At 28.8% G+C, this 14,536-nt stretch overlaps 1 protein-coding gene and 1 long non-coding RNA gene across 6 annotated transcripts in view; both read right to left on the bottom strand.

The window, feature by feature from the left end:
- Positions 1-9,541, bottom strand: part of LOC124428735 (exportin-2) — a 10,494-nt gene extending 953 nt beyond the window's left edge. Inside the window, exons 1-16 of one of the 5 annotated variants that reach the window (XM_046973159.1) lie at positions 5,003-5,108; positions 4,066-4,277; positions 3,645-3,790; positions 3,194-3,532; positions 2,983-3,090; positions 2,788-2,880; positions 2,514-2,681; positions 2,289-2,418; positions 1,993-2,156; positions 1,727-1,916; positions 1,451-1,649; positions 1,097-1,357; positions 878-969; positions 498-801; positions 242-409; positions 1-163 (exon numbers count right to left, since the gene is read on the bottom strand). The exon at positions 1-163 is cut by the window's left edge and continues 148 nt beyond it. In XM_046973159.1, coding sequence (XP_046829115.1) covers positions 1-163; positions 242-409; positions 498-801; positions 878-969; positions 1,097-1,357; positions 1,451-1,649; positions 1,727-1,916; positions 1,993-2,156; positions 2,289-2,418; positions 2,514-2,681; positions 2,788-2,880; positions 2,983-3,090; positions 3,194-3,532; positions 3,645-3,790; positions 4,066-4,150 — 2,610 coding nt within the window. In that variant the 5' untranslated portion in view covers positions 4,151-4,277; positions 5,003-5,108. Of the gene's footprint in view, positions 164-241; positions 410-497; positions 802-877; positions 970-1,096; positions 1,358-1,450; positions 1,650-1,726; positions 1,917-1,992; positions 2,157-2,288; positions 2,419-2,513; positions 2,682-2,787; positions 2,881-2,982; positions 3,091-3,193; positions 3,533-3,644; positions 3,791-4,065; positions 4,499-5,002; positions 5,109-5,195; positions 8,450-8,537 lie in introns of those variants that run through there. The other 4 variants (XM_046973160.1, XM_046973161.1, XR_006943272.1 and 1 more) reach the window with 4 other exon arrangements.
- A 1,819-nt stretch (positions 9,542-11,360) lies between these two features.
- Positions 11,361-14,536, bottom strand: part of LOC124428743 — a 29,038-nt gene continuing 25,862 nt past the window's right edge. Inside the window, exon 4 of the long non-coding RNA XR_006943273.1 lies at positions 11,361-11,837. This is a non-coding gene — a long non-coding RNA (uncharacterized LOC124428743). The remainder of the gene's footprint in view (positions 11,838-14,536) is intronic.

Here is a 14,536-nt window from a genome sequence, read left to right as displayed (position 1 = left end):
AGCTAAAAGCCGCGGATAATATGAATTATATGGGCTTTCAAGCATCGGTGGACAATCTATTAATAAATTCGACATTCCTACGGCCGTTACTTTCTTTTCTATATCACCTGATACCTTTTGTAAATCCGATAATAATATACGTTCAACAACCATTCCAAACATTCTAAAATATTATCAATCCTATAAATATATACGCTTACATTTCAAATAAATATAATTTAAAAGAAATTTGTTAACTTACTGTGGTTGTATTTGATCGATAATATTAACCAAACTGGTAGCGTTATATCTAATAATATAATACGCAAAAAATATTATCAATCCCTGTACAAATTTTGTCGTTTTAGAAGAAGAAAGCCTTTGGAATAGTAATACAAAAATTTGCTTCATAAATGGTTCCAATGTACTCCTATAAATATAGATTATGGATTTTATCAACAGAGAATGAAAATTAAAAAAAAAAAAAGAGAGAGAGAGAGAGAGAGAGAGAAACTCACGGTGGAAAATGTTCGATGATACATTGCAATAAGAAGAAAGCTTCACGATCGTTAATCTTAGAAGCTATTAATTTTTGAAAAACACCCAATAAGCCACTAGTCTTATCTTGTGCTATTATTAAATGTGAACCGTGACTAACGTAAGCTTGTAATAATCTATTAAGTGGATGAATATTAGCTTGACGTTCAAATAAAACTGGTGCTAATAAGCACGGGAATAAGGCCATGTAAGGATCTGGTATTTCCTGTGTAGTTCTAAGTTCCAAAAATAAAGCCAAGATTTGAAAAACATATGGTATAAATTCTAAAATGAGAATGAAATATAGTTAATAGAATATTTATACGAATAATATTAATATTAATACCCACGCAATACAAACCTGATATATCTTGTTGTAGAATTTCTTGAAATATTGGAAACAAAACTTGTTCGAATGATAAAACAGCCTGAGGATTTGTTTTACAAACGATTCTAAAAAAAAAAAATATATATATATATATATATATACATTTTTTTTCTTTTTTTTTTTTTTAATAATGTTAATTACAAATCAAATTTAACGTGAATAATGGTCTTATTGTAAATAATGAAAACTTACTTGATAGATAAGCTTAATGTTTCAAATAGATAATGATTGAAATTAGGACGCGTCGGATTTTTAGCGACCATTGTAAGTTTCTCTGTAAGTTTTGGTAATAAATCTGCTAAGAATGGTACAATATTATCCTGTAATATACCAAAGCTTCTCATAATAGCTTTCATTACATACTCATTTTCTTCTGACCCTGTCAGAGATAAACATGCGAATAGTCCCTTTAGCAGATCCGGTGCTAATGGCATTAAGTCATTTCCTTTCACTCTAAAAATTAATTATTAAAAGAGAAAAATTAATATTACGTTAATTACGTATATTATATTTTATATATTATTCAATATTACTTTTCCTTCTTACAAGGAATTATTGTCTGTGCCTCTCATAGCAAGTATTTTATCAACTGCACAAGCAGCATATGTATGAACAACGATACTCGTAGCACTCAAATGTCTAACTAATTGTGGTAAACTTCCTGCGACTAATTCCTGTGGTAAAACTGATCTAAATGACATTACAAATTTAATTGCGTCTGCTTTAAGAACAGGACATTCGTTCACTGTAATATAAAATATTAAACATTTATAAATATATAATAAATTTATCATTAATAATATTCAAGAAAATAATATATACCATTTGGTTTAGAAAGTTCAGGCTCAATGTGTTGTGCCGTAAACTGAGGTAATGGAACAAGTTGACTACTTTGTGTTACTCCATGCCTTTGCGTTTGTCCTTTAGTGGCACTACTTGTAATTAAATAAATAGCTGCATCTTTACTACGCCAATTTTCAGTAGGCTTTTCTGCATAGTTTTGTAACATTACCTAATAAAGATAAAACTTATTTATAATAATATTTATTATAATAATTTAAATATTCTTATAGATATTATTTATCTACCTGTATATAAGCTCCAAAAATTTCCATTATTTTGACTTCAAAATACTTTGAAAGAACTTTTACTAAATCACAAGCTGCTCGCCTTCTTGTATCTACATCACTACCTTCTATATCACGGCGTATGTACTCTTCTGGATTGTCTTCGAACAATTCAGCATCCGAATCTAACAAACAAATTGTATAAATCAAAATTATAAACTGAAATTATAAAAAAAAATTTTTAATATTAATGTATTTATGCAGTTAATTTTTCTTCAATTTTTTTTTTTTTTACATAAGCCAATTTGTTAACCTACCTCTAAATTCCATATTAGGAATAATAACTTTTTCACAGATACTGCTCAAAGTTCCTGAATCCTCAAACAAATTTCTATAACGAGAACGATCTGCTACTATTGCCAAAAATTGTAATGCACTTGATACTAACTAAAAATGTTTATGATTATAAAGATAATATAATCAGCACATAAAAGTTAAATAATAAAAATTGAAATCATAATTATTTAATAAATATTTCTTACTGCATCATATTTGGTCTGTTGACCTGTAGATGTTAATAAGTTCCATACAATTGTTACAAATTCCGGTAAAAATGGTTGGAATTCTTCATCGTACTTTTGAGCATAAAGGCAGATATTATCACAAACTTGTGTTTTTAATTGTTCCATCACTCCTGCTTCTTCATTATCCTAATATTAATAATATATTATAATATACACAATATATATATATATATAAATATATATTAATTTGATAATCATTTATATGAGGAAAAAAAAAAGTATTGATAATTACTGTTGTTCCCAGTGATGGTACATCAGTATTTAATATAATAAGAAAATTTTTCATCCACGATGCCATATTATCTTCAAAAAATTCTGGTAAATCCTAAAACGATGATACAGAGTACATAACTTATGAATAATGTTATAATATATTATATCATTACAATATAACTTAATGTCATAAAATAAATATTCAATAACTTACTTGAAAATTAAGAGAATAAAATACTTTAGAGAGCATAACCAAAGAATTATATATCACTTTTAAGGCATCTACATTATTAGCATGTATCTGTGCTAAATTCATGGTTGTCTAAAAGAAAAAGAAAAAAAAAAGAGAGAAAAAAGATAAAAAGCTAGGTTATAATATTCATATAGGAATATTTATATTACATAATGATTACTTGATAACTTACTAAAAATAAATCTGTTAATGGCTTTGCAAATTGATCCAATACAAATTTAATCTCCGTCCATAAAATTTCACTTTTGAATTCGTATCTATATCTTTTAAATAAAGAATGTGCCGTATGTAAGACTCCATTTATTACATGAAAATCTCCTGTATTGAATTTTTCAATCATCTGATCGATCAATTCTGGCCACTTATTCAAAAGATCGTGTTTACCAATGATTGATACAGCATCAGATAATTGTTTTTGTATTGAATGAGGAGAATGCAACATTAAATTAACTATTAATTTCTTTATCGCATGTCTATCCTGTGCATGTATACGATCTTGAGCATCTTCCTCCTACAAATATATTATTATACATGTTAAACATATAATTCTAATATATAATTAAAAAATTAATATATTTAACATTCATATATATATATATATATTATTAAATATAATCACTTACAACTTTCCAATTACGTTTTATATAATTCTTAAATGCAACTGCACCAGCGATTCTTATAGTTATATCTACTTCGGTTTTGTCTATCAAATGTAAAAGTAGTAAAGGATAATTCTGATTTACTTCTATGGATTCCAGAAACTTTTCAGCTGTGATAAAATAATATAAAATTATTAAAACTAATATGATATATTCAATGTAAATGGATAAATGATAAATTCGTAGAATGTAAAAAAAAAATTCAACATTGTTTTACGACAAAATTACAGCACAAAAAGTTTCTTCTAATGTGTTTGAATTTTAAACGTTAATTGAACAATGTCGATCATTATATTTTTTTAAAATAAATATATAAAAAGAACATTCGTCATTATAAAGAACTGTAAATAAAATAATTCTCTATGATAAAATTGAGGTTACTTACCCGGTCTTCTGACATTTGTATCTGGACTTAATGTATGTTTTAAATATTCGCTTAATGTTACCAAATTCTCATCCGTAAGCTCCATTTTCTTACAGATTAAGGATTAAATTGTTTGTTCTTTCACAAAATATTCCTAATTATATCACAACAATAAAAAATCAAAGCGGCATAACGTACCAGCGTTTCGTAAATTGAATTTCATGCAGCGCCATCTACAAGTTGTACAAATCAGATCGGAAACTCGCTATTTAACAAATAAAATTCTTATTAAGTCTGTTCATAATTACTACTTTTATAATGGTTTACGCCGATATTCTTGACACGTCGATCGTGACTAACAAATTAAACAATTTAAAAACAAAGCTTTAATCTGGGATTCCACTTTTTCGAATTTTTGAGAAAGCTTCATTTTTTTTCTTCAAAAAAAAATCGTATCATATAAAATACATTAAAACGATATTAAAAGAAAAAAAAAAATACATCCCATATATAACAATTACGATGAATATAATTGTAAAAATATATTGTAAAAATATTTCTTCAGAATTTACGCGCGAAATTTTGGGAGTTTTAGAAAGGAATTAATGGCGTTAATTTCTTCATGGCGCCAAAGACGAAAATAACCAAAATATTATAAACTCAAATATTTACACAATTAGAAGTATCTACTTATAGAGTATAATAAGAAATTAACATAACCATTAATTGGACAAAGTATTTGCGTTAGAAAATGTTTGTTATTATATTCTTTTTTCATCATATTTTCCAGATATAAAATGAAATTGCAAATAATATCGGATTACATGAAAATTCCTATGTACGGAGATCCTCAGATTAAACTTTATTAATAAAATTTTTGTATATTATCGATAAATAAATAATGTATCGTTATTAATTATATAAATAAATGTAATATTCAAATAAATCGATTACTTACACGTAAAATCATATACCTCGGTCGCCATGTTTATTCATTGTAGCCTTGTAAACTACTGAAGTCGATTATCAAGCGTAAGTTCATTTATTATTCTTTTTCTATGCATCTCGAACATTAAATTAAATATTATTGTAAATAACATTTATTTTTTTGATATTTTTATAAAGTATAAAAAGTATTAATTTTTTATTACCTGTAATTATCAATGATAATTCTTTATACAAATTTAAACGTTCAATTGATTAACTAACCTTGACGTATGCAACATCATATACTTTTATATACATACATATTTTACTTTAATATTAATATAATAAAATAAATATTTCGATTAATAATGGTAACAATTGTTGCAGAAAAGGATAAAACAATATTCAACACGGATAGCTTAGGTGAATGAAATACTAAACATCGTAAAATTATTACAATAAATTGACAATATAATATATAATTGACATAGAGAATAACTAATTAAAAAACAAAAAAAAAAACAAAAAAAGAACTAGTTTATATAATTAATTACATTTAATTTACTATGTGCGTGTAAATCTTCCATTTAGAAATTATATCTTTTTATTTTTCTTTTCTAATTTACTAAGGTCTCTAAAAATCTGCTTTTTATATTCTTTCTGTTTTTTCAATTTTTTTGTTTCTTCCGCTGTAACTCGTGCTTTAAGGGCTCTAACCCTGTCTACCGTAGCTTTTCTAAGTTGTTTTTGCTTATGAGCATACGTCGTTCTAATCATTTTCATTAGACGCGCTACATTTTCTTCTTTGGCATCTCGTACAACAGCTACTCTACGTTCTTCAAATTTAGTTTTCCGTGTACGAGGGTTAGGTTCAAGTTTAGGTTTGTCTTTATAAGGTAGTTCCTTTTGTAAATTACGTGGTATAATCAATGGTTTAAATACCTTCAAGGTTCTTTCAATGGGAATATAAAGTGAATCAGTGTTGACATTTGCACGTATATTCTTTTCTCTTTTTAATTGACCAGTTGTTTTCATTCCACGCCATTGATTTTTTTCTGCAGGAGGTAACAAAAGTGATGTTACAGGATTATAGAATTTTGGTACCTCGACTCTATACCAAGTACGACAAAAAACTATATCACTCAATAAAATTTTATCCTCAAATGAAGCACGAAAACAACCTTCCGGTTTCGAAACTGCTTTTTTTATTTGACCACGAATACCAGAAACTGTTTTTATCTTTGCACCCTCAAATTTAGCTACTTCTAATGTACTGTTAAACATATCCTTAATAAAGGCCGTTTTTTTGTAAATTTTCATTGGTACACCAGTCAGTTTTAATTTTTTCATGATTTGAGTACTTTTATCCATTTCTACAATCGAACCAGTTGCTGCTATTCTAAAACCTGGTTCTCTACTAGCAATATCCTGAATTGCAAGAACTCCAGTACCTTGCGGCGTGATAGGGCCCCAAAAATGTGCCATACAAGCAACATGTTCAGGGGTATATTTTAACATTCTACTACGTAGATTATCTTCTAATTTAGAATAAATCGGTAATGTTTGAAATCTTCTCCAACCTACAGAAAGTATCAATGGATCTTTACTTTTTAAAATTCTCGAATACCATCGATGCTTTTTAATTCGCGTTTGTACATAACCTATATTCTCTTCTCCATGTAATAAACCTCCAATAATGAGTGGATACGATGGATCTAAATTTGTAATTATTTCACAAGGTACAGTTTGTATCTCTACACGCACATACATTCCTGGACGATAACCTTCTAATTGAACTCTAACATCATCATCTATTCCTTCAAATTCTGATTTGTTTAATTCTGCTTGTTTATCTACCTCTTGCTTTAATTCGTCGTAATACGATTTTGATTCTCCATTATCGTACTCGGCATCAAATTGTTCTTTTAACTTCTTTTTCTTCTCAAGAAGCTTTTTCTTTTCATCCATTTCATTATTTTCTGATTGTTGCGAATCATCTGCTTTATGTTTTTCCCCAGTTTCTAAATCCTCAAAATCTCCATACACTTCATCTTCATTTATATCATCTAATTTTAAAAGTTCCTCTGCGTCTTCAGATTCTTTCCACTTACCAGTAACAAAACAATTAAGCAACAACACTTTATTCTCCTCATCCAACCAATCACGTGAAGGTTCTTTTGAAAAGAATATGCATTCATCCAAATTTTGTAATTCACGTTCTTGTAATTTTTCTTTTTGTTTTTCTTGTACGATTTTAAATATTTCACCAACTGATTCATTATAATTTTCATCTTCTTGTTCTTTAACTTTCTTATCATTATTCTGTATGCCTTTATCAAATACTCCATAAACAATTTTCATTAAATTTTTATTACTTTCTCGACGATTTATAAATGCTTTTCTGGCTTTGTCCATTAAATTGGTCTTCCATTTAAATTCATCTGCAATTTCTTTCTCACTTTCATTCTCACTTTCATTCATACTGTGATCTTTTTTTCTCAACTCTTCTTCATAATCATTATTATCATCAGAATTATCTATTTCTAAACCACCACGGGAATCATCATCACTAAGCTCATCAAAACTTTCATTATCACTTTCATCCAGATTCCTATTGCTTGTACTTGCCTCCAAAATATTAAGAACTTCTGTAATTTTATTCTTAACTTGTATATCAGATTCTTTACTTAAAGAATGATAGACTTCTATTTCTGCTTTATCTTTAACTTTCTTATTACTATCATCTTTAAAATCATCATCTACATCACTATCTTCTTTATTAGAATTAATAGAATGAATTTTTTTCTTTTTCTCTTTAGAGGTTAACAATTGTAAATCCTGATTCTTTCTTTTAATACCTCTTCTACTTGTATCCTCTTCTATATCATCATCATCATCATCATCATCATCATCATCATCATCATCATCATCATCACCACCATCATCTTCATTATTGAATTCTTCAATATTATTATCCTCTTCTTCATTACCATCAGAATCATCCTCATCAGAAGTTGCTGCTGTTGTTGTTTCTTTGGAATCAGAAAAAATAACCTTCCTTCTTATTCTTCCATCTTCAATTACATTTTCTCCAATGTAATGAGAATTAAAATCTTCATTAATATCCTTAGATTTTATTGGAACAGTATCACTAAATAATTGTAATTCGCTATGTTGTAACTTTTGATCTAATGTTTCTTGAGTATCCATCAATGCCCCAGTTAAACCTGTATCTTCCTCTTTATGAGAATGACTACCTGCTAATTCTACATAAACTGCATCTTTATCATAAACAATTCCACCGATCCCAGAAAAGGGTGCATATATTAATCTTTCTTTTTCTATTAATGCACGTTTTTTTAATTGTTCAGGAAGAGGGCACGGATCAGGTAAATAACTTACATCTTTAATTCTAAGATCTCCACAGCCAGGCATATGAATGGAAGATTCTTTATTCAAAGGAACTCCTCTAACATACCTGTATAAAAATATAAAAACACATTCTATAATTTTATAATATATTATAGATATTTTATAATATAAATAGAATAAAAGATTTTACTAACCCATATAAACATATTGTTCTATCAACTTTGGCATTTTTCCTTATCAATTCAGGTGATGTTAAATCTTCTATCCTATCTGCAAGTATATAAGGATGGGTGGTACGCCAAGTCAATGGTCTAAATTTCATAACCGATATAAATCTTGACAGATTTTTTATTTCCGTGCGAAGATATTCATCGTGAATTAATCCAGAAAGATAAAATAATTTTGCACCAGCATATACTTCAGTCCAAAATCTATGTTTCAATATTTTCTTTGTTTTTCTCAATTGTCTTGCATTTTTAAATAAATCTAAATGAGTTAATACTCCCATAATTCTTGGCATACCATGAACTTGACATATATTGAGAAATTCAAAGACCTCCATTTCAAAGCCAAAAGATGCATCCACTAATAATAATACCAAATCAGCTACTTTTGCAATATCTATCATACAACTTATGTCATTATTACATTCCATAAATGTAATCCTTCTTTTCTTGCCGGATACTACGGTAACAGGACCGATTATATTAGTTAATGGTTGTTTAACATAACTTTTAATTAAACATTGTATAAGTAAGGATTTTCCAACTTTAGGTGGTCCTACAATTGCGACCAATATTGGCGGTGGCTCCAAAGGCGTTCTATCTACTACAGGAATATGTTGCTTTTTAGTTTCAATATCCTGCTTACGTCTAAATCGTCGTTCCGCTTTAATAGCTGAATTAAACGTAAATGCTTTTGGATTTTTCTGTTTATCCGTCAATTCTTGAACATGTTGATTTTTCGCTTTTTTCTTTTCCGCTTTACGACCAGCATTACGTTCTCTATGCGTCTTATGTTTTATATTATCTTCTTCGTTAGACATTTTCTCAAACTCGTTATATTTATTTTATAAATATTACAAGACATTTATCATTCTAAATCATTATAAAATCGTTTTACTTACTTGTAAATCTAAGCAGTACGACCATGCGTCTGTCCTCTAAGACGTGGTTAGGTTAAATACTCCAGTGAAATGATATGCCGATAAGAGAGAGTACCGACAGTGTGATCGAAGCGCCATCTTGACGAACAATTCGTGAACTATTGATTTATCGATACTCGATGAAAACTGTTTTACCAATAAAGATTCAAGGGTAACTATTTTATCGATATACGAATTCATATATATATATATATATATATATATATAATTATCGAACGTAATTGATAATTTAATAATAATTTAATTTTAATTTAGACCGATATAAATTATATGAAACGATTAAATTATTTATTTGATTATTAATCGATAATTAAGATTAATCGATATAAATTATAAACTAGACTAAACGATTCGATATAAACTATTGAAACTAGAAGAATCATCGACGAATTATTCCGTATATATTATTTGTACAATCTATTCCCAAATGAATTTTGTCAATCTCAAATCAGAAACGAAATATGTCGATAGATCGGCCCAACTGTTAAATTACGATGACGAAAAATTATCGTGTTTCGATTGAAGACATTGTCCATTTTGAAATCTCACAATACTGCTGGTCGATTGGAAAGTCATCGATCATATATCTTAATTCGTACAATGGCGCGTGATGTTGTAAAATTTGAGACGATGATCGATCGTTTTCTCTCTTATTCGAGTTATATCATTATTCTGGTGCGAAATAGTTTATATTTCGTACGTTCATCGTATGAAAAATAAAATATAATAAACGAAAAAAATTACAAAATTGCAAAAGTAAATTGCGAATTATCCGAAACTTTAATTCATTCGTAAATGTAAAAACGTGTGTATAAATGTATGAAAAAAAGAAAAAAAAAAAAAAAAGAAATAATAAGAAAATACAATTTAATGAATCGTTCTTCTATATATATGTATATATATATATATATTATTCTACACACGTAGGTATATAAAACGTAAATCGGTGTTCCGGTCTGTCAAACAAAGCGGGGACAGCTGTCACCTTTTAAAATCACGCGAAAAAAAATCGTTTTAATATACGATGCTGCGCGGCGTGCACTTGTCTACAATTGACTTGCCTCGAACCGCAACGAATCGCGATGACGATTGGGGTGGATTTTTAAATGGGAACATAATTTCAGTCTGCGAACATTCCCATTGCAATGTATAGATATACACAGACATATTATACATATATATTTATGATTTTAAGTTATTACAATTTTTTATTTTTTTCCTATCCATATATACAAAAATAAGATGAAATCATTGTTAGAAATCCAAAATTAATGATCTAATTAATTCATTGCACAAATATTAGTTTCAAATAATTATTCGTTCAAATTTAAAAATTAACAATTAATAAATAACACAATGGATAGAAAATTTAATAACGCGATAATACGATTTAAGTTCCAATTAACACGATATACACTAAAATACATAGAAACGTCCTCAATCGTGTCCCGTTATTCATCGACAAATTTAATCGTATTGGGGCAAACGAATGGAGGGCACAGATGGTACGAGAACGGAACCGTCTATCGAAGCCTGACTTTCTGAAATCAGGAAATTCGCTTGATGATTCGATTGATCGAATTAATTTGGAGGAAAACGAAAGTGTTTAAACGAAAATCCGTATTGGTTTATCGTTGATATTACAAATCAAACAAACGCATTATGTTTTATAAATTCTAATAAGTTAAACAAAATGAGAAAAAAAAAGAAATATCAACGAGATGAATTACTTTAATAATTCTTATTCGTAATATTTCCAAAACTTGACGTTAATAAAAATAATATAAAAAAAAAAAAAAGAGAAAGAAAAAAGAAAAAAAAAACCAGAAATTATTTCTCGTCGTATGTTAGATATTACGATATAAATAAAAGAATTAAATATATGACGGACGATCGATCAATGAGATTATTATTGTCTTTTAATTCGTGTACAACGATCAGAATTTACGATATTAAACAGAACGAACTAAAGATATACTATAATACACGAATAGATTTCGTATAATCGAAATATCCATTATAACTTTCTGGATTAAGTAACATAATACCCAATAAATTCATATTTTCGATTGTAAAAAGGACAACGAAACTCAAGCAACAAATCGTAAAGTATAAGAATCGTCGTTAATCGTAGAACGAAGAAGGGCGTGCGGCATTCATCGATAGAGAACAAAGTGTCCAGCACGAAACCGACAATGTCACCCAATTATCGAACGATTGTCCCACGGTCCCAACTGTCAATGCTGGTCAAGTGCTGGTCTCGATCAAGGGAGTGACTGACCATCCTTCGAGTCGACCTTTTACACCCTCGGAAAACTCGAGAAGTATTCTCGGAAAGAAAGAAAAATATATATACAGGATATCCACTGACCAATGCCGAATATAAGTTAGCATAGATTACGAACAAAATTTTAACTGGAATCGTTTTATGTATATATATATATATATATATATAAATAACTTTAATATTATAGATCGAAAAGAATATTTATCGATTAATAAATCGTGTCTTCGAAGAAATTAATCGACGAATGATCGATATTTTTATCGCTACTCGCATAGCGAATCGTAAACATATAAAAGAAATTCATCGACGAGATAACCTAACAATAAGTTTATCAATGATATTTTTTTTTTTGTTTCTTGCCAATAAAAGACATTTAAAAAAATGGTTACTAACATACATATCTAACGATGACGTTCATCGATGATCGATGTTGACGTATATAAACAATGTTAGATACGTCTATTTACTTAACGTCGATTAACTTTTTTTTTTCGTAGAATTAGTCTCCAATGAAATTAAAAAAAAAATATAAAAACGAAATAAAAAAAAAAAGGAAGACAAAAAAAAAAAAGAAAAATGTTTCGTCGCAAAGCACAAAACAAAAAAGAATATATCATTGATAAAACTTATTATAAGAAACGATTCTTGTTTCAATAAATAGAAAAAAGAAAAAAAATAGATACGAAGGTATAAACAAAATGATCGATATATCGACGATATATCGAATCGGTAACGAGATATATTTTTTTCAAAACATTCACCCTCTCCGATCGCGACTGTTTTCGCAACTAGAATACATATATATCTACTGAATAGATTTTCCTAACGGTGTAGGAACGTAATTTTATGCATGTTTGCTTTACGAAGGGGAACATATCTATATGAAATATATATATATATACATATACATAAAAGAAAAAAAAAAAGAGATAGAGATTCCCAATCGATTGTTTGTCCAGAATATGGACTGACCACTACCCAAATGCACTCGACTTTGCTATACTCATATGCATACATCTGTATATTCTATATATTACATATACAACATTCAGATCTATATATTTATAATATACATTTCAAAACGAAATAACGAACAAATATTTCCCAAAAGAGAATCATATGGGATTCTTTCGAAAGTAGTTCTTTTTTCTTTTTTTTTTTTTTTTTCCTTGTGAAATTCTATGAAGAAGAAAAATAGAAAGTTTAAAAATGAAGAAATAAAAAAATAAAAAGAGAACTTTACAGCAAGTATCTATTCTCTTTTTATATATTTAAATATATCCCCATTACATGTAACTATCTATATCTCTCTTGCACTTTCTCTCTCTCTCTCTCTCTATCTTTTACTCTTACTTTTGGAGTCTAGTTTAAGTGGCATCCATAGAGATGCACCGGGACAAAAACGTCTTTGGCTTCGACTCTCTCTTTCTCTCTTACTCTTACTCTCTTTCTTTCAACTTCTCTCTCTCTCTCTCTCTCTCTCTCTCTCTCTTTCTTTCTCTCTGTCTCTCTCTTTCACTTTTAGTTGCTCTTTTCCGAACGATACACATACTTAAGCACACGCGCGCGAACGCGAACACCTCGATTTGTGCCACGTGACTTCACGTGCAGAAGTCGCGTGCAGACCGGAAGCAAGAGCCGGATACTTTAGCCTGCCTCACGGTTCCGAGACACGGGAACACGTTATAAGTCATCGATATTGTGACCTGCACAAATTTTAATGCACGCGTGACTCAGACGACGACATTACGTATTTCGTTTTTTATTTTTATTCCTTTCTTCTCTTTTTATTTAAAAAAAAAAATTTTTTTTATCCCTTCTGCTTCTTCTCTATCTATTTATCTATCTATCTATCTATCTATCTGTCTATTTTTCTCTTTAAAAAGAATCTGTCAGAAAAATATAAAATAAATCATAGAAGAATTATTGACTGTTTAATCTCTTCTTTCTATTTTTTTTTTTGTCTTTTTTTTTTATTTTTTATTTTTTTGCTTGCACCTATATAGACGCATTAAAATATATTTTCAAAAATAATTCTCAGACGAATTTATATTAACTCTCAGCATCATGAAGATATTGGATCATTGGCGATGATAATATCACCCGTGGGAACTTGGTCCCTTTAATAGCTAGAGGGTAAACTGGTTAAAAGGGGAGCAAAGGGATGCTACATAATACGAATAATAACGAATGAAGAAAGAAGAAAAGGAAGAAGAAGTACAAGAAGTAGAAGAAGAAGTAGGTAAGTACTTGGAAAGGTAAGAGGAACATTTAGGACCACACGGTGCGACGAATAATGGCCGATCACGAGGCGCTCAAAAGAAAAGAAAAGAAAAAAGAAAAGAAAAGAAAAAAAAAAAGAAAAAAAGGACAAGAAAATGGTCGCGTGCCTACTACACGCGTGATCCACTTTCCTTGTGTTTTTTTTTTCTTTTCTTTCCTTTCCTTTCCTTTCCTTTTTTTTTTATTTTATTTTCATTTCAACGTCCTCGTCTCTTTAAAATTAAACGTGGCATTAATACGACAGAAAGAACTATTAAAGTAATCGACGAATTTCAAATTGTTATTCGATTCTTGATTCTTACGTCAGACATTTGTTCGAAATATGGAATAATACCTCGATTCGAAATGAAAGAAAAGAATTTCGATGGGAAAAAAAACAAAGAAATTTGCCTTTCTGACTTATCAATTATTTGAATATACGTAATGAAGATTATCGAACGTTGAGAAACGTTTATCAC

This window comes from Vespa crabro, chromosome 13, assembly GCF_910589235.1.
Source record: "Vespa crabro chromosome 13, iyVesCrab1.2, whole genome shotgun sequence".
In the NCBI taxonomy this organism is placed as follows: domain Eukaryota; kingdom Metazoa; phylum Arthropoda; class Insecta; order Hymenoptera; family Vespidae; genus Vespa; species Vespa crabro.
Note: the sequence above shows the minus strand (reverse complement) of the source record. Positions and strands in the feature narration are given on the sequence as shown.